This window comes from Eleutherodactylus coqui, chromosome 6 (assembly GCF_035609145.1).
Source record: "Eleutherodactylus coqui strain aEleCoq1 chromosome 6, aEleCoq1.hap1, whole genome shotgun sequence".
NCBI lineage: Eukaryota > Metazoa > Chordata > Amphibia > Anura > Eleutherodactylidae > Eleutherodactylus > Eleutherodactylus coqui.
The window spans coordinates 108,166,796-108,189,194 of NC_089842.1; the positions used below are offsets into that span (position 1 = coordinate 108,166,796).

General features: G+C 44.5%; 2 protein-coding genes across 3 annotated transcripts in view; one reads left to right on the forward strand and one right to left on the reverse strand.

Moving 5' to 3' along the window:
* Positions 1-834, reverse strand: part of TP73 (tumor protein p73) — a 154,860-nt gene extending 154,026 nt beyond the window's left edge. Inside the window, exon 1 of the mRNA XM_066607369.1 lies at positions 572-834. Within this exon, the coding sequence (XP_066463466.1) occupies positions 572-603 (32 nt within the window). The 5' untranslated portion in view covers positions 604-834. The remainder of the gene's footprint in view (positions 1-571) is intronic.
* WRAP73 (WD repeat containing, antisense to TP73) overlaps positions 1-22,399 on the forward strand; it is a 50,238-nt gene that overhangs the window by 11,406 nt on the left and 16,433 nt on the right. For both annotated transcript variants that reach the window (XM_066607373.1, XM_066607374.1), the window contains exons 3-5: positions 668-784; positions 17,346-17,418; positions 18,707-18,810. In XM_066607373.1, the coding sequence (XP_066463470.1) occupies positions 668-784; positions 17,346-17,418; positions 18,707-18,810 (294 nt within the window). The remainder of the gene's footprint in view (positions 1-667; positions 785-17,345; positions 17,419-18,706; positions 18,811-22,399) is intronic.

A 22,399-nucleotide genomic window follows, 5' to 3' on the forward strand; every position in this document is an offset into this window, starting at 1 on the left:
AACTTCCATAGAAATCTATAGAAAATAGCCCCTTTATGTGGAAGAGTTTTCAAAACCGCACGCATCTGAAAAGTTCGCACAGAGATATCTACATATTGCGGGTTCTCGGATCCGCAGCATGCTCGTCTTAAAAAGAAAAGTTGCAGACTTTTGCAGCATATTTCACCCTTTCAATGTATAGAATGAATCTAATTTCGGAAATTTTGCGGCAGAATTGCCACTCTCTTACACCAAGTCTGGCCGTAGCCCCATAAACGGGTAGTAAGTTTCTGTGCTCACTACACTCCTAGGATTTTTCCATCCCTTTACAAAAATATCAGTTTTTACCAATCAGCATGACTGCTTACAAAGAATAACTATTTTTTGATTTACACTTTTATACCATCAATGGCTGAAATGCATGTTTCTGTCTCCGATGTGAGTCAGGGTCAATAAAGTTATGATGTGGAGAGCAACAGAAAAACTAGCATCAATTAGACCTGGAATGCTGCACAATTACCATGCGGAATTAATGGATGTTCCAGCTGCCGGTGCTTGGAATGCAGCTTATTGCGACTATCGTAGCACTTACTTCTGCAGCGGGATCCAGCGCCAGTCCTTCATCCTTCACAAGGTTCTCCTTCCCGTAGTCCACACTGTAATGTATCTCCCTTTCTTCTCCCCCCAGGTCTGGTCTCTGGAGCAGCCTGACTGGCACTGTAAGATCGACGAAGGGTCGGCAGGGCTGGTGTCGTCCTGCTGGAGTCCAGATGGCCGTCACATTCTCAACACAACAGAGTTTCATGTAAGCGTGGGCTGATGCCTCCTCCACTTGGTATCAAATGTTGATGTCTGCCTCCCTCACTCCCGTTCTGAAAATAAATCCCAGTGGGCTCAAAGATATCGAGTTCCCGAGACGGAAGTTCAGTGCTATGCTATTCCTTATTTAATAGCCCATCCTATAGGACGTCACTCCGGGCACTTGTAATGCTCCAGTCTTGGAAGAAAGCTTCATTATTTATTTGGTAGCATTAAAGGAGTGTCTCCACCATGGGCAATGACTCAGTAAAGTGAAGTTACCCCTTTTTTCTAAAACAGTGCAGTTTGAGGTGGGTTTAGGTATTTGTATTAGTATATCTTAGCAAGATGCCATTACTACTTACGGTGAGTAAACCCCTTTCATACGGTTGTTGACTTGTCAGAACTTTTGTTTGGTGTTGAGATGGCAGTGGTGAACTTGCTGAGCTGTTTTGGCTCTGTCAGGAAGGGTTTGGTTTCTCCTTAGGGAGAGCACCTAGTAGGTGTGAGGAGACTTGTAAGGCCATGCATGCTCCTCTGGGAAATTTAAATATGTAAATGTGAGATGGAACAGGCCTAGTAACAATGACTGGGGATTAGAGATGAGCGAATATACTCATTTTGAGTAATTACTCGATCAAGCACCGCGATTTTCGAGTACTTCCGTACTCTGGTGAAAAGATTCAAGGGGCAGGGGGAGGCGTGGCGGAGCGGGGGGTAGCAGCGGGGAACAGGGGGGAGCCCTCTCTCTCCTTCCCCCCCCCCCCACTCCCCGCTGCAACCCCCCCCACTCACCCACGGCGCCCCCCAAATCTTTTCGCCCGAGTACGGAAGTACTCGAAAATCGCGGCGCTCGGGTGAAAAAGGGGTGTGGCCGAGTACGCTCGCTCATCTCTACTGGGGATATAACCCAAAGCCAGAGTCTTCACCAGAAGGAAACGATAACCACTCACACATGCTGTTTCGGGGTTTTGTCCCTTATTATCTTGCGAAAAGTACTGAAATTGACTTGCAACAATGCTGCCATCTAATAAGTGGTGTTGTAGAGGCATTGTACCATCTCTCTTTCCTTTAGCTTTGATCACCTTTTATCCACCTCTATAAACTTTCTATGCCACGTAAATTACAAAAAAAAAAAAAATCTTGTTTGTATAGTGCAAACTTAGGTAATTTTATAACCTTAGCCAGCTACCTGAACAAAACAGGAATTGAACTTGCAACCTTGAGGTCATGAGTGAGAGCTCAAGACTGCATACTTCTGCCTTAACACTCTGCGCCACACAAGGCTTATAAAGGGCTGTCTCACCACAAGAAATCCTCTTCTACCCACAGAACAGGGAATAACTCTTTAATCGGTCCAACTGCTGGGAGTTCCGAAGGCCCTTAGGGAATGGAGCAGTGGTTGTGCAGGTGCGATGTCACTCCATTCATTAAATCGGGACTACCAGAGATGGTTGAATTTAAGTTCTTTATCTCCAACAGTCCTACTAAAATGAATGAGGTGAAAGTGTGCACGATGATTACTGTAGCATTTCTTTAGGGGCCTTCGGAATATGTGGAGATCCTAGAGGTTGGTCTCTCATCCAACAGAAAGTTATCCCCTCTTCTGTGGATTCAGAATAACTCCTTCGGACAATCCCTTTTAAGAAGAGCTTAAAAAGAACAGAGGAGAGTGTGTGCTTTTGCCCATTCATTGAGACCATGACGGGGGTCAGTCTAGCACTCAGACCCGCATCATTTGAGAGAGATGTTTACAATTAATTACCCCCAAAATTAAAGAGCTTGACTACCATGCTTTGGAAGACCATATCCATCTCAGTTTGGTCCATACACAGACCATTCTGGAAACCTGTATGGAACTAGTAATAGTTTATTCGCTCACACATGCATGCTGTGATCTCATTCACATGATGCTGTACACAAAGGAGTTATCAAGCCTTTAAAAAAAATAATCTTTGGGCCGTGCACAGACTTAACCGGGGGGACACTGCAGGAATGGGGAACTAGGTGAGTATAAAGAATACATCCCCAGCTTCCCATCACCTTCCTGAATAACACCATAACTTAGTTTATGGTGCTGTTTTGGAGGTGCCAGGTTCCCTTTAACGGGATCGTATCCAGAAATAGCGCACCCATGTCCTTTGGCTATATCTGGAATTGCAGCTCAGAACCATTGAAGTGATCATGGCCAAACTGCAATATCAGCCAAGTCCTGTGGACTACATTGGTTCTGTTACTTGAAGGAGGCAGACATTCTTTGCTAATATCCTACAACTTCTCTAGGACAACACGAAAATCATTCTGGTAAAGCATTGCCGCCACTGACACATTGTAGTTGTCCTTCTGCAGTGGAATATTCCCATTGAAGGTCCTCTTTACTACTGTGCAGTATATCTCATGATTCTCACTTTCCGGGGGACGTTCATCCAGAACCTAGGAGAGATGAAGTGTTACATTTGGTTACTTCTTTTACAACAGGTCCTGGGAAGTCTTGTATATCAACAACTGGCTAGTCTGCTCCTCAGAGCAATTTTCCATCCTATAAAACAATTAATTGGTCTAAATCCACCAAACGTATGAATTCTGCCACTTGTTCGGGTTGATGGGAAAGAACATGTTGAGTACGTTTCAGCCGAATCAATTAGGTGCATGTGTACACTGAGCAGTGTAACTAGGCCCCGGTGCTGACATGTAGCCTGCTGGTCACATAAGGTGAAGCTGGCGGCGCGACAGCAGGCAGTAAATTTTTTTTTTTTCCTTCATGTGTCTCCATATGATATAGAAAACAGCAGCCCCCGTTAGGACAGAGAGAGTGCAGTAGCTCCATAGGATCCCACATGTCATCACTACTTTTGTTTTGCGCAGCTCTGTTCCCTATAATTTGATGGTTCTCTGGTGGCATATTGGGAGCTTTAGACTAAGCGGCGATGAGAGACGTCCCCCGTGTTGTGCCGCGACTTGTACAGCAGGATTTGCACTAATTATGAAACCCGAGAAGATCATTTTGCTCGCTGAATCAAAATTTTACTTCTGGGCCAACTATTAGGTTGTAGAAAATGTCACTGGCTATAAGAAGAGCGTGCATGCCGTAAAATGCCTTTAATCTGGAAGCATATGGCTTGGAAATTTGATAATTGTATGATAAAGTTCCATACCGGATTAACAGGAATTTATCTGATGGTTCAGAACTTTTCAACAGCTCCTTAAGTTTGCAGTGAAGTTCCTGCAGAGCTGTTAGTAAGCCAAGCTTCCGACTCAACTCCAGTATATTCTTCACACTCTGAATCCAGTTCCGAATCCCTCATAAATGACTCATGTATGATAATTAATAAATGATGTAGTAAAATGGTAACATTAGGCATCATATATTATATATTAACCTAGAATTATTTTGTTTTGAAGTTGAGGTCGGTATATTTAATTCGGACTCCAACTTTACAACTTTGACTCCCCAGTTCTGACTTCCTGGGGGATTGGAGGCATTCGGTGGTACAGGCTAAATGCAACATAAAGTTTTTGCAGAGGATGTGTTGTGGATTTTGCTTTTTTTGCACCCCAGAGGCTAAAATCTGTGGTAAATAACTGCAGATACAAAGTATAATGGACAGTCTCAGCATTCTCTCACATTCACAACGGAAAAATCTGTTACTTGTGAATGGGGTTTCGTACTGCATTGATATCTACTACGTTTCTTCACATACTGAAGTTACAAACTGTTGCAGCCAATCACAGACCTCGGTGACCTCCTCCACTGTTTGAATTGAGCAACAGTATGCAAGCTAGACCACCATGCCATTCTAACATTTCCTTGTTGCCATGAGTCGAGAGGGGTATCATTACTCCTTAAGGACAACACCTAGAAGGTGCGTGAGGTGACTTATAAGGCCATTCATGCTCCTCTGGAAAATGTATGCCAGAATTTTGGTATTAATTCGCAAATCTTTGTGCAAGTCCCGCCATCTTAAATATTGGCGACTTTTCTGCATTTTACACTTCCTTGAGAATTTTTTAAAAAGATGTCGGGGATTAGTGGAAGGGGGTGCAGCCTGTTAAATTCACTATAATTTACTCAGAAACTGTCTTAAAACAAAATTACAGCGGGTTTTACCTGCCGTAGATTTCAGTAAGTGGGGTTTTACATGCTGCTTGTCTTCTGCATCCAGCTGTTCTCTGCTCGGAGTGCTCGGCTGTTATACAGCTGAGCAGGGTACGCAGAACACAGCTGGAGCGTTGTGTTCTTCATACCCCGGCTGTTCATGGAGCGCTCAGCTGGTATACAGCTGTGCGCTCCGTGTGGGGTATGCAGAACACAGCTCGACCGCTGTGTTCTTTATACCCCACCTTGTTCAGGGAGCGGGATACAGCTGAAACAATATCAGCTGTATCCCGCTGTGAACTCCTGGTAAGGCTCATCGTTCACTTTCAGCATGCTGCAAGAAAACGATCAGCGACTGGTCGATCACGATGTCCGTGCAGTTAGATACGATTATTGCTCAAAAGACGGCTTTTGAGCAATAATTGTTGTCTAAAAGGGCCTTTAGAGGCACCAATCTTAGATAAACGTACCCCATGTTGGTGCGGGGGGAGGGGGAAGGACAACTCTACCTTTTTTCTAGCGATCACTGTTTCCAGTGTTCAAGTCCCTACTAATCTAACACCTGTCTGCAGTTGGAATACTTCAAGTTTATATACATTAAATGCCAATTTATATGCATCTCAAAATGATGCTTGATTGAACTACAATACATCCCACAAAAAAAAAATCCTATTACTTAAATACAAGACTTCACACCACTACGTATGTTGATATTTAATAGAGAGTTAAAATAAAAAAATTGCCATGTTCTTCAGGAGTTAAAGACTCAACTTAATGTCTTCTCATATTAGGCCTTTGTGTTATTTATGGGCCATTATCCGTGGTCAGGAATTTCCCAGTTGCTGGAGTGAAGTCCAATTGTCAGACACGTCAGTGATCAGTTACCTGTCCGGCCGGCCGCAGATCCCTGGCAGCACGTGCTCGTGTGGGTGGCATGTATTTCTGACCAGCCGTCAGAACTCAGAACGACCCCCAGAAGATTTCATTAAGGTTTTGCCAAAATAGCATCTGTGTAAGGATAGATTTACTCTCCAGCTGTAAACAGGTTGCAAATTGAACTGCTTACAGACAGCTGGTGAGACCATGTCCGTCCCTGCAGAATGCTTACCCTCCAGTGTCCACAGGGAGCTATTGCCCCGCACTAATGGAACGCCCTCATTCAGATGACTTAAAGTCCCCAGGAAGACGTTTGAGGGTAAAGGGTGATTTATAAGAAGATGTAAACATGAGAAGATAATTCCCGCACAGCCAAGAATCATCCCACACTTGACTCTGACTCTTAAGATGGTAGCTCCTTTAGGCAGACATTAGAGGGAATTAGTGCCTTAAACCTCTGGAACCCGATACATGATGTTTCTTCAAGTGTACAGTAGTTATCACTTTCTCACTCCTCGTTTGCAGGCTCTTTTATGGGGTCATAACATACCATTAATTTGCATCCTATTAGGGACTCTTTTCCACGAGCGTATATCAGCCGTCCGTTTTTACAGCCAGTTGATATATGCTGTGATCTGATGCATTGGGTTCCAATGCATCAGATTACATAGCTGTATTCCTGAGACGTAAAAGCACCCGGCTGGCCAATATAGCGCCGGGCATTTTTATGTCGGGTCCAAAATCTTTTGTGCCGGAATACGTCGGGCGCTGCATGGGCTCCTATGGGAGCCCATGACAGCGGCCAGAGATGGGAGGGAGTTTAGGGACGGTGGCGGAGCTAAGCGTCGTCCCAGCTCCTCCCATTGCTGGCTGTGGACAAGGGGTGGGATGTGGGTGGAGCTAAGCTCCTGCCCTTTCCCCGCCCCTTGTCCATAGCCATCAATGGGAGGAGGCGGGTCGGCGCTTAGCCCTGCCCCTCCCATTACAAAGAACGCGCGGGGAGGAGAGCAGAGGTGAGCCTGCGATGGGGAGGGGAAGGGGGTGACTGCATGGTAGTCTCGGCGTATATGCGCCGGGAACCATGCCATCTGAACGGGCGCACAAACGTTTGCCATCAATGGGAGGAGGCGGGTCGGCGCTTAGCCCTGCCCCTCCCATTACAAAGAACGCGCGGGGAGGAGAGCAGAGGTGAGCCTGCGATGGGGAGGGGAAGGGGGTGACTGCATGGTAGTCTCGGCGTATATGCGACGGGAACCATGCCATCTGAACGGGCGCACAAACGTTTGATTTGTGTGTCAGTTCACCAGTTTAATCTCTCCCAACGTAGTGTATATTGGCTGGCCGTGAAAACGGCGGCCGATATACGCTTGTGGGAAAGAAGCCTTCGGGAGTGAGACAGTGATGGGATGGGTCGCTTAAGCAAGCACAGGAGCCTGGTGGTATGGAGTGTTACCGGTAACTACTTACTAATGCTGTTTAGACGTAACCGTTATCGTTAAAAAAAACAATATTTTAAACATACAAACGTGAACAATCATCGTTTAGCTGTTGGCTCACATTTATACTGAACGATTAACGAGAATTGTTGCCTTTTTTTAATTCAGCTTCAGCCAGCATATAAAATAATCATCATTGGCTTAAGAATGTAAAATGATGAACAAAAACTGCCTAGAGGGGGACACCGACACTTCTATCACAATTACTGATGATGATCACACAGTTATAATAGAGGAGATCACAGCTCATCCTACTGACTTTATACTTACAGTATGATCTGTAGGTTATTTAGCTGAGTAATGATAATTAGGCTGTCCCCTCCAGCAGGCAGAAATGGTCTCTAGCGAACGCTGTGCTGATGCACCATGGAACTGATGTGAAAGTGAAACAAAAAAACTCAATAAGGTGGTGCCAGATAAGCATCAGACAGGAGACTGCAATACACAGAAAAGACCTACAGAGTGTGACAGGTAATCAAGTGAGGGGTGCGGGTATGGAAAATATTTTACCTAGAGTGGCCCTTTAATTTTATGCAATCACGGTCATTATCTAGCTCTGAATCCTTTCGAATTGCAGAAATCTCCAAGCTAACACCACCCCCTAGAGCATGACATTTGATTGTTAATGTGAAGGAGACCCTGGTGCTTACTCTATGAAATTCCACACTAGCTCCCCCCAAAAAGCTTTTGAAATGTGTCTCTAGCTATAGATGTACAACTTCGTTACGGCCTGTGTTGGTAGTGAGACCAGCTCCCTGCAGCTGCCCCTTGGGAGAGATTGCTGTGTGCAGATTTATCCAGCATCTATTAGTTTCATCCTAGGTTTATAAATCCATATGCATAGAGCTCCCCATAGTGGTGGCTACGTGCAGCCTTTAATGTCATATGTCAAGATTTATTTACTAAGTACAGAATGGTGGACGTTAACTGGAATTAAAGTACAGTGTGTTTAGTGGAGCTCTGAATGAGGCCCATTCTGAGTTTTGCTATTGGCCCTAGGATTTCTGTATGATCGACAGTACTGTGCAAAAGTTGTAGGTCTGTGTGAAAAATGTCTTTAAAATAGCTGAGCACAACGCTATCACTTCTATCTCTGTGTGCCCCATAGAAATGACTGGACTGGTGCTGCTATAGTCATTTCTACGTGGGAGACAGAAAAAAGCTGAGTGCAACGCTCCGCTATGTATCTGCACCATTGAGAGGAATGGAGCCGCTGCTGTGCATGTGCGACCTGCGGCTCCACTTCCCCACTACACTATAGAAATGGGAGCCTGCATCTTCAACAGTGAAATAGAGAGGACATGGGTCCCACCTTTTTTAGGATCAGTTGAGGTCCTAGTGGTTGAACCCCTACTGATATATCAGTTTTCACCCATCCAGTGGATGGGTAAAAAAATTTAAAAATTACTTTATAACTGGAATATCCCTTTAAAACTGTGTGGGGAACAGCAAAACTCTGTTGCAAAGGTGAGGTTGTGGAAGACCGTTTCATGTCATAAGTCATAGACCATGGCAAGTCTGAACACAGCAACAATTCACAAGGTAGTTCTCCTACACCAGCAAGGTCTCTTCCAGGCAAAGATTTCAAAGCAGACTGGGGTTTCAAGATGTGCTGTTCAAGCTCTTTGGCAGAAGCACAAATTAACGGGCAACACTGAGGACTATAGATTGGCCAAGGAAAGCTGGTACAGCAGATGAGACCTATCATGCTTGCTTCCCTTTAAAATTGGAAGATGTCCAGCAGTGCCATCAACTGAACAAAACCAGTGGGACCCAGGTACATCCATCTACTGGTCGGAAAAGTCTGACCAAAAGTCATCTACATAGAAGAATTGCAGCCAAACACCCATACCTTTTGGTGTAGAAACAAGGCCAAGTGACTCAATTGTGCACAAAAGCATAGGAACTGGGGCACAGAAAAATGGCAGCAGTTGCTCTGGACTGTTGCGTCAAAATCTGAAATATTTTGGCTTTAGCAAATAGCAGTTTGTTCATGGAAGGGCAGGGAGCGGTACAATAGTGTCTGCAGGCAACACTCAAGTGTGGTGATGGTTCCTTGCAAGTTTGGGGCTGCACTTGACCAACTCCCAAACTCCATTTGTTGAAGATTAATGGTGTCCTCAATGCTGCGCAATACAGGAAGATACTTATCCATTATGCAATACTATCAAGGAGGCGTCTGGCTTCAAATTTATCCCGCAGCAGGGCAAAAGCCCCAAATATACAGCCAGTGTCATTAAGAAGTATCTTCAGAGTAAAGAACAGGGAGTGCTGAAAGTGATGATACGGCCCCACAAAGCCCTGATCTCATCATTATCGACACTCTCTGGGATTACATAAAGAGACAGAAGGATTTGAGCAAGCCAACATCCAGAGAAGATCTGGGGTTAGTTTTCCAAGATGTTTGGAACACCGTCCCTGTCATGTCCCTTCAAAAACTGTGTGCAAGTGTACCTAGAAGAACTGATGCGGTTTTGAAGGTAAAGAGTGGTCACTAGAGATGAGCGAGCACGCTCTGTAAAGGCAGTTACTCAAGCGAGCATCGCTCTTCTCGAGTAACTGAGTAACTGCATACTCGTCCGAGCAAATGCGGGGGGGGCGGGTGAGAGAGAGAGAGAGAGAGAGAGAGAGAGAGAGATCTCTCTCACTCTCCCACCCGCCGCCACCCCCTCCGCATTTGCTCGGACAAGTATGCAATTACTCAAGAAGAGCGATGCTTGCTCGAGTAACTGCCTTTACCGAGTGTGCTCGCTCATCTCTAGTGCTCACACCAAATCTTGATTTTATTTAGAGTACCTTTTTTTTTTTCTTACTTCCCCCCCCCCTTTTTTAGACAAAAATAGACTATTAACGCTTCTATTTTTGAATTCCTACTTTGCAGCGTTTTGTCCACACCTGCCTAAAACTTTCACAATACTGCATAGATTTTATATCCAAGTAACCTTCTTTTAATTAAGACTTTGTTGACTAGAGCCGTGATGAAAGTCATTAATTCCCCCTGATCTTTTTTTAACTTACTGTTGTGCAATAGAAATGTTTTGCAATCACCTCGGATAACCCAGGACAACATTTTTAGATGAGCCGTACCCGGTGATGACAATGTCTCATTAATTGCCAGGGCTGTAAAGGAGCACCTGTCCACTGGTACAAGATACTCGTCAGGACAGTGTGTCTTAGCTGATCTTCTGGGTTCAGCATTCGATCTGAGCCGCCTTAGTAACCTGACAGATTTATAACCCAAATCGAATTGTTCAAACGCACAGCTACTTGTATATTGATTTATACAGTTAGATTTTGGCAAGTCTCACTATGTCTAGTGCCAGAACGTCTTTAAAGTTTAATGGCCTCTTATGTTTGCTTGTTTGCGGCCGTAGATCATTTTATTGAGAGATGGATAGAACTTTTTTTTTTTTTTTCAACATTAACCAATTTTTTTGTGAGCATTTGTCACATTTCCAGTAACGCAGTATAAATCGGTTTTGTTGCGGGGTTTGAAATTGGGTTCAAGATGGCAGAAATAACAAAATATGCAATATATCTTAAAGATTCCACTCGGTTTACACATCAGCAGCCGATCACTGACCAAAGCGGTGATGTTACCTCCATGATGGCTATATACAGTATATCCTTTTTCTCTTCTAACAAGCACTATGATTGTGGTAGCAAAACCTAAGCAGGACGGTGATTTTGCTTTTTTTTTTTTTTTTCCTCTCAACATCTGGATGTAAACCTTCATTGACTACAAAGTATTATCTTTAATTAAATATTGGGAGGGATTTAAAAAGGAAAAAATAAATAAAAATAAAATATAAAAAAAATGTATATTTGTATGTTGCATCAAGTCAAAAAACCCATTTAAATATCTGACAGCGAATGATCTTTAATAATAATAATCCATAGGGCTAAAGGGCAGAACTCGGACACGGTAAAGTGTGTGTGTGTTCTCTTTTTCTTCACAGAACAAGCATCCGTATAAAAGAAGAAAAAATTGCAACATGACCTATTCTGGTGCGATTCTCGGTCCAGAACCGACTATTGAAGTCAATGGGTATAATAATGAAGGGAATGCATTGTTTGTGTTTTTATCCACACATTGACTTCAATGGTTGCTTTAAATTACATGGATTCAGCCACCTTCCATTTTTTTTTTTTTATTCATGCACATGAGAAATGGATTACACGTGGAAAACGCTAATACGTTTAAAACGTAAAAACTGATGTAAAATGCACACACTCGTAGTGGAAGGGTCCGTTTTTTCACTTACCAAAATCAACCTTGCCCATGTGAATAAGACCTAAAAATTTATTTTTTTTGTTCTTTCCTATTGGAGGTGAGCGAACATTCTCATCCGAGCTTGATGCTCATTCGAGTATTGGCATACTTGATGGTGCTCGTTATTCGAGCGAGTACCACGCCGTGTTCAAGAAAATGTTATGGCCCATCCCTGCATTACCACTTCCTGCTGTGACGTGTCAGCGTGCGCACGTCTACAGCAGTATGTGGCTGGCTGGCAGAGAGAGAGAGAGACTGACTGAGTGACTGGGCACACAGCGGGTCCATTGCGGGTAAATGCATGGAGCAGCTGAACAACAAACAACAATTTGTTTGTCGTTTAGTTTCGGAATGCAGAAAACTGAACAAAGCATTGGCCCATTTAAACAGGCAATCCTTCACTAATGAACGATCCCCGGCTCCACTCCACCTACATTCAATAGTGATGATCACTCCTGTCTAAAAGCACAGGAACGATTATCCCTGGGACGACCATCCGACAAGTCATCCCCTGTAATCACCCTAAATAGTCTCAGGCTGCAGACCTACAGTAATGACGGACCCGGTCTGTCACTTATACTGATCAGCTCTGCTGAAAGTGTGCAGTGTGGGTAGCTGTTTTACTAGTAGCTGCTTTATCCTGTGTTCCTCCATGCCCTGCAGCTTATTGTCAGGACTCACACTATGCACAGTGATATGGAGAGACCTGTCAATCAGCAGCAGGGAGTGCAGTAGGCCGGAGAGAGCATTATATATTAATGAGTCGAATTGGACTCCCCTCTGCACACTTTGAAATGTTAGTTTTTCAACACCGCTGAACTGATCAATATAAGGCCGTGCTCACACAAATGTATCTTGCAGCATGCAGGCTGCGAGAGATATGCGCATTGCATACTGGCTGCGTGCCGTCCATTGCCATGTACTATCTAGGCGTGTATGCGTGTGTAATACGCGCCAAGATAGAACATGCTGCAATTTTTCTCGCAAGTCGTGTGAGTGGCATCTTGGCCTCCTATGGGAGATTGGTACAGCATATTCTGCGTATGTGCACCTGGCTTTAGTGAAAGGCGCTGAAATCAGCAGGTATGCCTCTATACTATAGTGCCCGCAGTCTGCAGATGATCAGGGACCTGACAGGTTTCATTCCCAGGGAACCTTCCATGAGATTCTTGCTACCTGAACCAGCATGAAATCCTGATAAACGTAGCACTCTGTAATGAAGATGCCTAATTCTGAAATACTGGGGAGCTTCAGCGAAAACATGGCTTAAAGTTTTTCAGGACTTCCAGTATTGATGACATATCCTTGGGGAGGGATATCAGTGTGTGATCAGTGGAGGTCCGTCCTTGGAACCCCTGCCAGTCATCTCTTAAGACATTATAATTTAAGGCTGTATAGCTCTAAAGTTGGAAGGCGTCCATCGGGGTTCTCTTATTGTAAATTGCCAGCCTCTCATGCAGTACTGGCTTTAGCCAGCATATCGCACCATTGTATAACGGCAGAAAAAGAATAAGCCCTCTAGGAAAACCAGGATACAAATTGGATTGAAAAGGGTTAATGGTACTGTGGTACTCTCGGGCAACATGACTAATCAACATGTTGCCACCGGCTTCTTCAAGGAGCTGATTGGCTGGGTCCCAAGTGGCGGACTCCCACTGATCTGGTTTTGGTGACCTATCCTAAATAGGTAATCAATATTGGAGTCCTAAAAAACTTGGGAGTCGGGAACAGGGAGAAGTTTTGGATTTGGCTCTCTGCTTGCTTCTTCACACACAGCATTGGTAGATTGGCTCTACACAAATAGGGAGAGTTCTGTCAATGTAGCCAAAGACCCACCAATCTCAGCATAAACATGGCTCTCTGTTGGCATGTCAGGTTGTACCATGAGGAATGAGCATAGCCATGGTCCCTGTGTTTCATTGCAGGATATAAACATCTTAGAAGTGTGTCTAATGCTCTGGAGTAACGCGTATTCACTTTTATTACAGTTTTCCATTCATTTGACTGGCTGCTATGTTAGGGCTCATTCACACGAGCATACACAGTTTTCGATCCCAGAATACGCAGTGTATTCACGGACTCCTATTCCCTGCGTATCTTGGACCTTCTGCTGTGTTTTTGCGCACTGAAATGCCCAGCGTCTTTAATCGTGCAATAACAAAATCAGAAGGGTCTATTGTTGTGATGCACAAATACGCAGTTAATACTCAGGTTCTTCTTATTCACTGAGTAGTTGCACTAGCCCATTCACTTCTATGGTGTATTTTTTTTTTTTTTTGGGTGGGGGGGGGGGGGGATGATACGCACCAAATAGAACGTGCTGCATATCTTTTCACACGCCTGAAAATCGTGTTAAAAATACACAGATGTGAATAAACTCAACTTAATCAGTTTATGTATATTCAGGTGGCAAAGTACATATACAAGGGTGGAAAAAATCATTCCAAATCTCATCCCTTGAGTGGTTAGGGTGCCTTGTGCCAGAAGAGGGGTTAGGCTGGCGCCAAAAGGTGTTTCAGTGACCTTTTTACTTCTACAAATGGATAGGAATAGTTTTTGCATGACCTCTCCTCAAAGTTGTATCAAGGGAGGGGGTCTACATGTTTCTTGTTGTGTCGAAGGCTTCTATCTTGTACCCTTTCCCTAGTGCCTAGCATCACCCAGCCTTCCCAGGTAAAGGGGTACTTTGTGAAGAGAGCATATTCTTTAGTGTACTCTTCCACCACCTCCTATCTGATGATTTAACAAGCTAAAGCGCCCGTATGTCATGCAGCAAATTGAGCAATTGCCCCAGATAACGGAGCAGATGTTGGCAATGCGATGCCCGCTGCAGACCCCGCTTACTGTTAATGTATTAGTGACAGCCACCGATTTAAGCGTGAAATGAAGTTGGACGTTCTCCATCCCTCATAGAAGCCGGTAATTAACCTGCTGTGCAAAACATCACTGGTACCCCACGTGTAGGAGGCGAAGAATAAGAAGCCATTGTAATTGCCAAGGGCTTGCATTGACTGAGATGCTTTGTGTCGAGGAATGTGCAGGGATCTAATCCACTGAAATCCCGTGCTGACAGACGCAGCTATGTAAAGGGCCCCTGTGACCCAGTCAAGTCTGGGACACAATCTGACAGTCACTTGAGAAGACGGGTTCTGGAGAAGTGATTCTTGTACGGTGAAAATCACCCGGCACTTACACCTGCCGCCGACTGTCAAAGGCGCGTCGACGCGGTGGTGTTGTATCAATGGCAGGGGCTGTTCATCACATTACCGTCTCAATACTTTTATATTTCTCAGCTGTTTGACATTCTTATTTTAGACGCTCATTGGCTTTCTTTTACAGCTTTTTTTCCCTCTAAAACAGCAGCTGGAAGTCTCCTTAGGAGACAATGGTTATTATATCGCCGTACCTGGAATTTCATGGGGCTGGGTGGAATTTTCAGCTCTTCAATATCCTTTTTGATTCTGGGTAAATTTTCCCTCTTATGTTTTAATGATTTTTTTTTCAACAGATTTTGTATATTTTTTTTAACTTTTTTAAAATTTTATTTATTTTTGTAAAAGTATTTTGAATATAAAAATCTATGTTTTCTTTATTGGATAATGCACAAAATGACAAGATGTGTACATATTGTAACATTTATTTTCAGACCGCTAACCATTGACTTGAAGGGGGGAGATAAGATGTTTTGGGGACTTGTTTTTTGGTTTTCTGAACAGATGCCATTTATTTTTTTCAGTTTACTACTTTTGGTTCAGTTGCAATAAAGAAATCTTATAGGGGTCGTGCAGGTGCAGAGAATAGGGTCCGTGCCACACTTGACCATGACATAGATTATCTATTTATTTGCTGAATATTGGTGAAATGTAATGCCAGACCTGTGGACAAGACTGCAAGATGCACAAATCTCGCACGAATATGAACCCAGTTCTTTTGAATCGGATCATACACATGAGCGATTTTTCTTTTTTCGACGCACTTTCGCAGCCTTATCTTTAGGCATGTCATCACATTGCACTTGCTAGGTGCACTCCATATGAGGTTTCCTCATAGAAAACAATGGGAGAAAATCCACAATCCTCTTCTGATTTTGTTCTCGTCTGTCTTTTAAAGCAATGCTTGAAATCTCTTTAAAGGAGTTTTCCAAGAATTTTAATTTTTTTCTTTTCTTAAGCCACCCATGTTAAGCAAAAAACCCAAAAACATGAAGTGGCCAATACGCTCTCATCCTATTCACCCCGCCAATCACAGACCTCAGCAGTTGATCTGGAGCTCTGAGAACCTGGGTTGGGTGAACATAAGCTGCCCATGTTAAAAGGAAAAAAAAAAAAATTGCCTATCTTTTTTTTCAAGGAAGGGGGACCTTTTAAGGGTTCCCACAGTCTTGGACCCATTTTCACTTTCCATGGCGCTCCCTTATGGGCAGGAAATGATGGCTAATATGTCTGTCCTAAATCTCGGCATCCTAGCAATGCAGCTGCTGAGGTCACATGGAGTGGGCGCAGAGTGTGGGCGCTTACATGAGCTCCCCAAAGAGCTGAGAATAGTTCCCTCAGTACATTCCCGAATGTGCAGTCATTCTACATAACCTTCATACATGGAAACTCAAACTTCCTTGTCAATTCTGTAATTTATTTTATTTACTTCCAACCCATAACAATCCACCCAAGAGATATATATTATATACTCCTGCATCAGTAAAGAGGACCTGTCCATTCTCCTGCCATGTCCATTTCAGTCAATCTTTTTATTCTCCATAATATATCAACTCTAGGGCATCTTTTCTTAGAACTGTGCATTGTTTTGTTCCTCTGTTATTCCTCCTGGAAATGTATGACTAAATTGAAAACTGGGTGTTTATCAAAGGTCAATACAGAGATCTCTCCCATCATCTATTTATACCCAGGACTGTGACTGTAATAAGGGGGCGCCCTCTGCGTCTAGAGGAAAAAAGGTTTCTATACCGACATAGAAAGGGGTTCTTTACTGTAAGAGCAGTGAGACTATGGAACTCTCTGAGGGAGGACGTTGTGATGGCAAATTCATTAAGAGTTTAAAAGGGGTCTGGATGCCTTTCTTAAGTTAAACAGTATTACTTGTTATAGTCCCTGATTACGGATCGGTAATCCAGGGATTATTCCGATTGACAGATTGAAGTCCGGAAGTTTTCTATGGAAAATACTACTGATGACCTATCCTCAGGATAGGTCATCAATAGTTAATCAGCTGGGCTCTTGCTTGGGACCCTGACCATTTAGCTGAGCGGGCGCATGCTGTCAGCGCCGCAAATACACAGTGGCCAGCGCTTGTAACTGCAGGCATGGCTCCCATTGAAATCAATGCAGATTACTTCATCGTAGCCCCATTGGTCAGAGATTGGTGGCATGTCCGGGTGACTGATATGCCAGCAGTGTCTTGACCGGGACTACAAGAGTGTAGTCTGATCCTGCAGTGATACTCCCTTTTTCTGTCCCCTACTTCTTACTAACAGACATTCAGCAAGTTAACCAGTATTAGGTGACAGATTATGACAATGTGACTGCAGGATGAGACTGTACAGGGTTTATTTGTGGTCTGTTGCTATGGCGACATATAGGTCTGCATAGGAGCTGTAAACACACATTTTTTTTATTTTGGATGTGTTAGAACAATAGGCATTTGTGGAAGATGGAGCTTTCTGGTGGTTGACTATCCTTCATCAACACATAAGCTTTCCAAATATTAGTCCAGCATCCTTGGCTAGAGCTACAGTGCGTCGGTTTTGGTAATTCTTGCATGTGCGCCCCGCTGGTGCAGATCTGATTTAACACTTGTATGTTTTATTTCACAGCTCAGAATAACATTGTGGTCACTTAGTGCAAAGTCTGTGTCATACATCAAGTATCCAAAAGCGTGTCAGAAGGGTAAGTCAGCCCATCTAGTGCTCTGATTTACTGTATCCACTTTCACCCCTGCAGTATTTCGATAGAATGGATTTTTATGGATGCGGCAATACCACACTTTTTTTCTTCTTTAATGATGGGAAATGTTTTTTTTTTTTCTACTTTTTTTAATCCTCTTTATTTTTTGCCGTAATGTATATGTATTTTTTTAACTTGTGCTTTTACTTTTTTTTCTTTTTAATAAGTCCCCTAATGGGACTTGAACTTGCAATCATGTGATTTTTTTTTTTTCATATAGTATAATGCAGTACCATAGTATTGCATTCTACTGTATTCTGACAGGCAGTCTGTGAAGACATGCCACAGGCACGTCTTGATGGGCAGTCATTCATGGCAACCCTGGGGTTCTTCAGAAGGCTTTGGGCTGCCATGACAATGGAATGACACCTCACACTATCGTCACAAGGTCGCCACTTGGGGGCTATGACTGCTGATCGGGCATTTAAATGCCGCTGGCAGAACTGTGAGCTGCATTTGAAAGGTCAACAGCTGCGGTCAGTGAATGGGAATATGCATGTGAACATCCCGACTCTAGTGGCCTATTCTGATGGTGGGCTGTTAAAGCATGTAGTGTTGCATTCCCGTATGTTTCTATTGGAGCTGCACTGTGATGTGCCCTCATCCTTTTTAGGATTGGGCAGACCCCCACCAATTGTAGAATGATGGCAGTGTCCTAGTGATATGCCATCACTTTATTAACCCTTTGCAATCCAATTTTGGATTCAGGGTTTCCTAGGTGGCTTTCTCTGTCTGTCATTATACTATGGTGTCGACTGCTGGCTAGAGGCAGTACTGCAGGGTATGGGACATGCTGGAGAGGTCCCTGATAACAAAGCGGCCAGTAATATACAGTAAGAATACCCTGCAGGTCGTCTTCCGACATCGTAGCTGTACAGCCTTCAATCAGAATGTCTTCAGACGTCAGACAGTGGATTGGAAAGGGTTAAGGAGAAAAAAAAACTTTTTAAAAACTGTTTTTTTTTGCCTTTTCCAGACTCTTGCCTGAAAGCGCTGTGGAATAAGTTGGCGTTATACAAATAATAATTTTTTTTTTTTGATAAGCAAGTGAATAAATCACCGTCCTGAGAGAACTGCATTGGCTTCCAGGGTTAAATCTATCAACAATTACATGGCCCTGATGTATATTGCTTCACTTTTACGGACAGCTTGTTTTGTATGGTTCCAACTTTATTACTCGATGTCGATGTGAACATAAGCGGCCGGTGCTAACCACAGTCTGTTTTTGCAGGCATGGCCTTCACCAGCAATGGGCAGCACATGGCTCTGGCAGAGAGACGGGACTGCAAAGATTACATTAGCATATTTGTGTGCAATGACTGGCGCCTTCTAAGGGTGAGAAATGCCTGCGTCCACATGCTGTGTGCCCGTCTGTTCATTTAATACCTACGTATGTTGAGTACTTAGTTTGTAGAATTTACTACGCTGCTTTCAGGGGACTTTCCTGGATTCTTCCCTGGCAGTCAGCAAGGTGTCTAAACATAGCAGCATCCTTTCCATCCACCCGCGCACATTCATCATAGAGGGCCATTATGGAAGGCCAATTACATTAATTGGGGTGAAGCGGCTCTGGCCGTATGACTTGTCACTGCTGCTATGTAATATGTGTCCGTAAGTTACCAGCCTCAGCCAATTACACAGCTCAGAGACAGTGGTTCATTCACTACACTTGTTCATCTCCTCGCTGCTGCTGTTCTGCATCTGGGAAAGCCGGGTGACATCCAGTGCAGCTTTCACAGTTGATGTCCCTCAGCTTTCCCAGACTCCTGAATGGTGAACTGCCTGTTTAGACTATATTGTCATATTGGACATCACTCAACTTTCCCAGAAATGGCTGAAATAAAATTTGCAACTTGGTAGAAGAGGAGACATTAAATGGGTAGTCTGGTTAGAAGACAACATCCCTTGAATAGCACTCACTGTAAGAAAATAAGAGAGTGTAATACTTGCCCCTCGACCACCGCCGGCATCCAGCGCTGAAGTCCCAATGTCTGTTGTGACAGCTGATGTCGCTGTCCAGCTCTCCTGGCATCATGGCACCCAAGATGTCTGTGCCAATGCCAGGAAAAAGAAACGGTGACTCCGCAGCATCGAATTGCCTGCAGTGGTCACCTGACTTCTGGTGATCTCAACAGACAACAGGATCATGGTAGGTCTGCGGCGCCGGATCCTGGCGGGGAAGTAGCGGTAAGTACTGATCAGTTTATTTTACTACAGTAAGTGCCATTGAATGGATGTGGTCTGGTAAGTGGGCAACCCCTTAACACCACAGAACGTAACTGTACGTCCTGGCAGAGTGGTACTTAACGCAACAGGATACAGTTACGCCCTGAGGATAGTGGGAGATCAGAAGAGATCCTGCGTTATCCAGAAGCGGGAGCCGGCTGTCACCAATAGCCGGCCTCCCGCTGCAACAGCGGGGGTGCATGCGACCCCTGCTGTTAACTCCTTCCCTGCGCGATCTATGTAGATCGCAGCATATAAAGGATTCACAGAGGAACCGCGCATGTAATCGTGGAGGGCTGTCGTGTTACAACAACAGGACGCCAGCTACAGGCATCCTGCATCGCCAGTGCCTAGGATCGCTATAACAAGCGATAAGGAATTGCAGGACAGAAGTAATTAAAAAAAAAAGGTTTTTATTGCGGAAAAATGGAAAAACCTAAAATAAATTTTTATTCCGTCATTTATGCTGCATGATTAACGCTGTAAAAAACCCCACAAAAAACAATGGCAGAATTGATCTGTTTTCTCTCCCTTTTACAATACATTATATGCACCCAAAAATGGCCCAATAAAAACTACAGTTCGCCACATAAAGAACAAGCCCTCATAAAGCCATGTCGACAGAATAATAAAAATGTTATGGCTTTTGAAAATCACGCAAAAATCGTTGCGTCTTTGACGCCAAAATAGGCCATGTCCTTAAGGGGGGGCGTTAAGGATTCATATAAGGTTTAGAGATGAGCGAGCATACTCGTCCGAGCTTGATGCTCGTTCGAGTATTAGGGTACTCGAGACGAGCACTGACCATTGAATTCAATGGGGCCGGCAATACAGCCGGCTCCATTGAAAGCAATGGGCTTCCGGCGAGCGTGGGATGAATTTTCGGGAAGGGTTTAAAAATATAAGCCCTTCCCTGCAATTCATCCAGAAATGTGTGAAAAAAAAATAATATATATACATACATACATACATACATACTCACCTGGTCCCGGCAGACGGAGTTCAGCCACGGCCAACTGGCAGCTCTCATGAACTGCTCTCTGTAGTATTCAGCAGCTGGGGATTTAAAATCCCCGCCTGCTGAATGAGCTGCCTCTGATTGGCTCAGCGCAGCTCTCAGCTGAATGACAGCTGAGCTGAGCCAATCAGCTGTGGCAGAGGAGAACGATCGTTATGCTGACAGTGCGGGGGGGGGGGGGGGGGGGGGATGGGGTGGTGTCTTACTCTTGTCACTGAAAGTTCGACTCGAGTAACAAGCACTCGAGCATTTTGGTGCTCGCTCATCTCTAATAAGGTTGTTTTTTTTTTTTTTTAAATCATATACACTAGTTTACTGTTAGTGTATTTGTTGGAGCCCGCTCACCCGAAGATTTGGGAACTTGTGCACTGGGGGGTATTCAGTGGATGTAGTGGGGCACTAGTTAGGCCTTGTTCACACGGGCGACACGGCATTGCTGCAAGAAAATCGCAGCAAAATCGCGTCGGTGCGGTTTCTTGCGGTGATACAGTGATTTAGTAGCACTACAAAGTCGCATCACTTTGTAGCACCACATGCGAGGATTTTTAGGGCTAATCAGAGCCAACACTTGATGAGTAGTTGTGATTAGTTCATTGAGCGCCTGCTGTGATTTGGCTAAGCGTCAGCCAATCAGAGGCAGCGCTTCCAGAAGGTGGCGATTTTTCAATCCCTGGCCAGAAAAGATGAAGGCGAATAGTGCCGGGGAGAAGATGCGCCAGAGATGACAGCGCTTTTAAGGTAATGTATACTTTTTTTTTTTTTTTTGTTCCTGCAGCTAGGGCTTGGGTTACGGCTTTGACATTAGGATTTCCTATTGTCAAAGTTGCATCGCGCTGCATAAAAATCGCATTTTCATGTGATGCGATGCAACAGAGAGGAAGGCTCCATAGGGAAACATGGGCTAGAAAACCTCATGAGTTGCGCGCATATAGGGGGACCCGCAAGGTTTTTGTGTCTGGATGTTGCATGCTACAGAACATCGCAGGTGTGAAGTAACCCATAGGAAAGCATGGGCTTCACATACATGCGATTTGTAGCAACGCAACAAAATCGCGCAACTTAACAGTTATTAGTCTAGGCTTTATCATACATGCATCTGTTTAAGGCCTTCTGTACACTGGCGAGGGCGATATCTGGCTGTGATTCGCGGCCTGATATCGCTCTCGCAATCCTTCTGAAAAGCCCTGGATGCGAGGCGTTTTCGCAGGGAAACAGCCTCCCATCCCACCAGGGCTGAAGGAATCTCGTACCATGGCTGTCACAGCCGTGGCAGAAGATAGCGACCTCCTCTGATTGGCCCCAATGGGGCCAACCCCAGCCGGCAGCGGCTCCGGCCCCATTGAAACCAATGGGAGAAGATCGCAATCCTCTGCCACTGCTGTTACAGCAGCGGCAGGGGATTTCCTCATCCCCGCGGGGAATTCCCTCATCACTGAACACTGTGACAGCAGCAGCAGGATGTTCAGTGATGAGGGGACTCCCCGCAGGAATGAAGGAATCCCCTGCCACTGTTGTCACAGCAGTGGCGGAGGATCGCGTATCGCTGGGGAGTCCCCTCATCACTGAACACCCTGCTGCTGCTGTCACAGTGTTCAGTGATGATGGGACTCCCCGTGGGGCTGAAGGAATCCCCTGCCACTGCTGTGACAACAGCGACAGAGGATTGTGATCAGCTCCCAT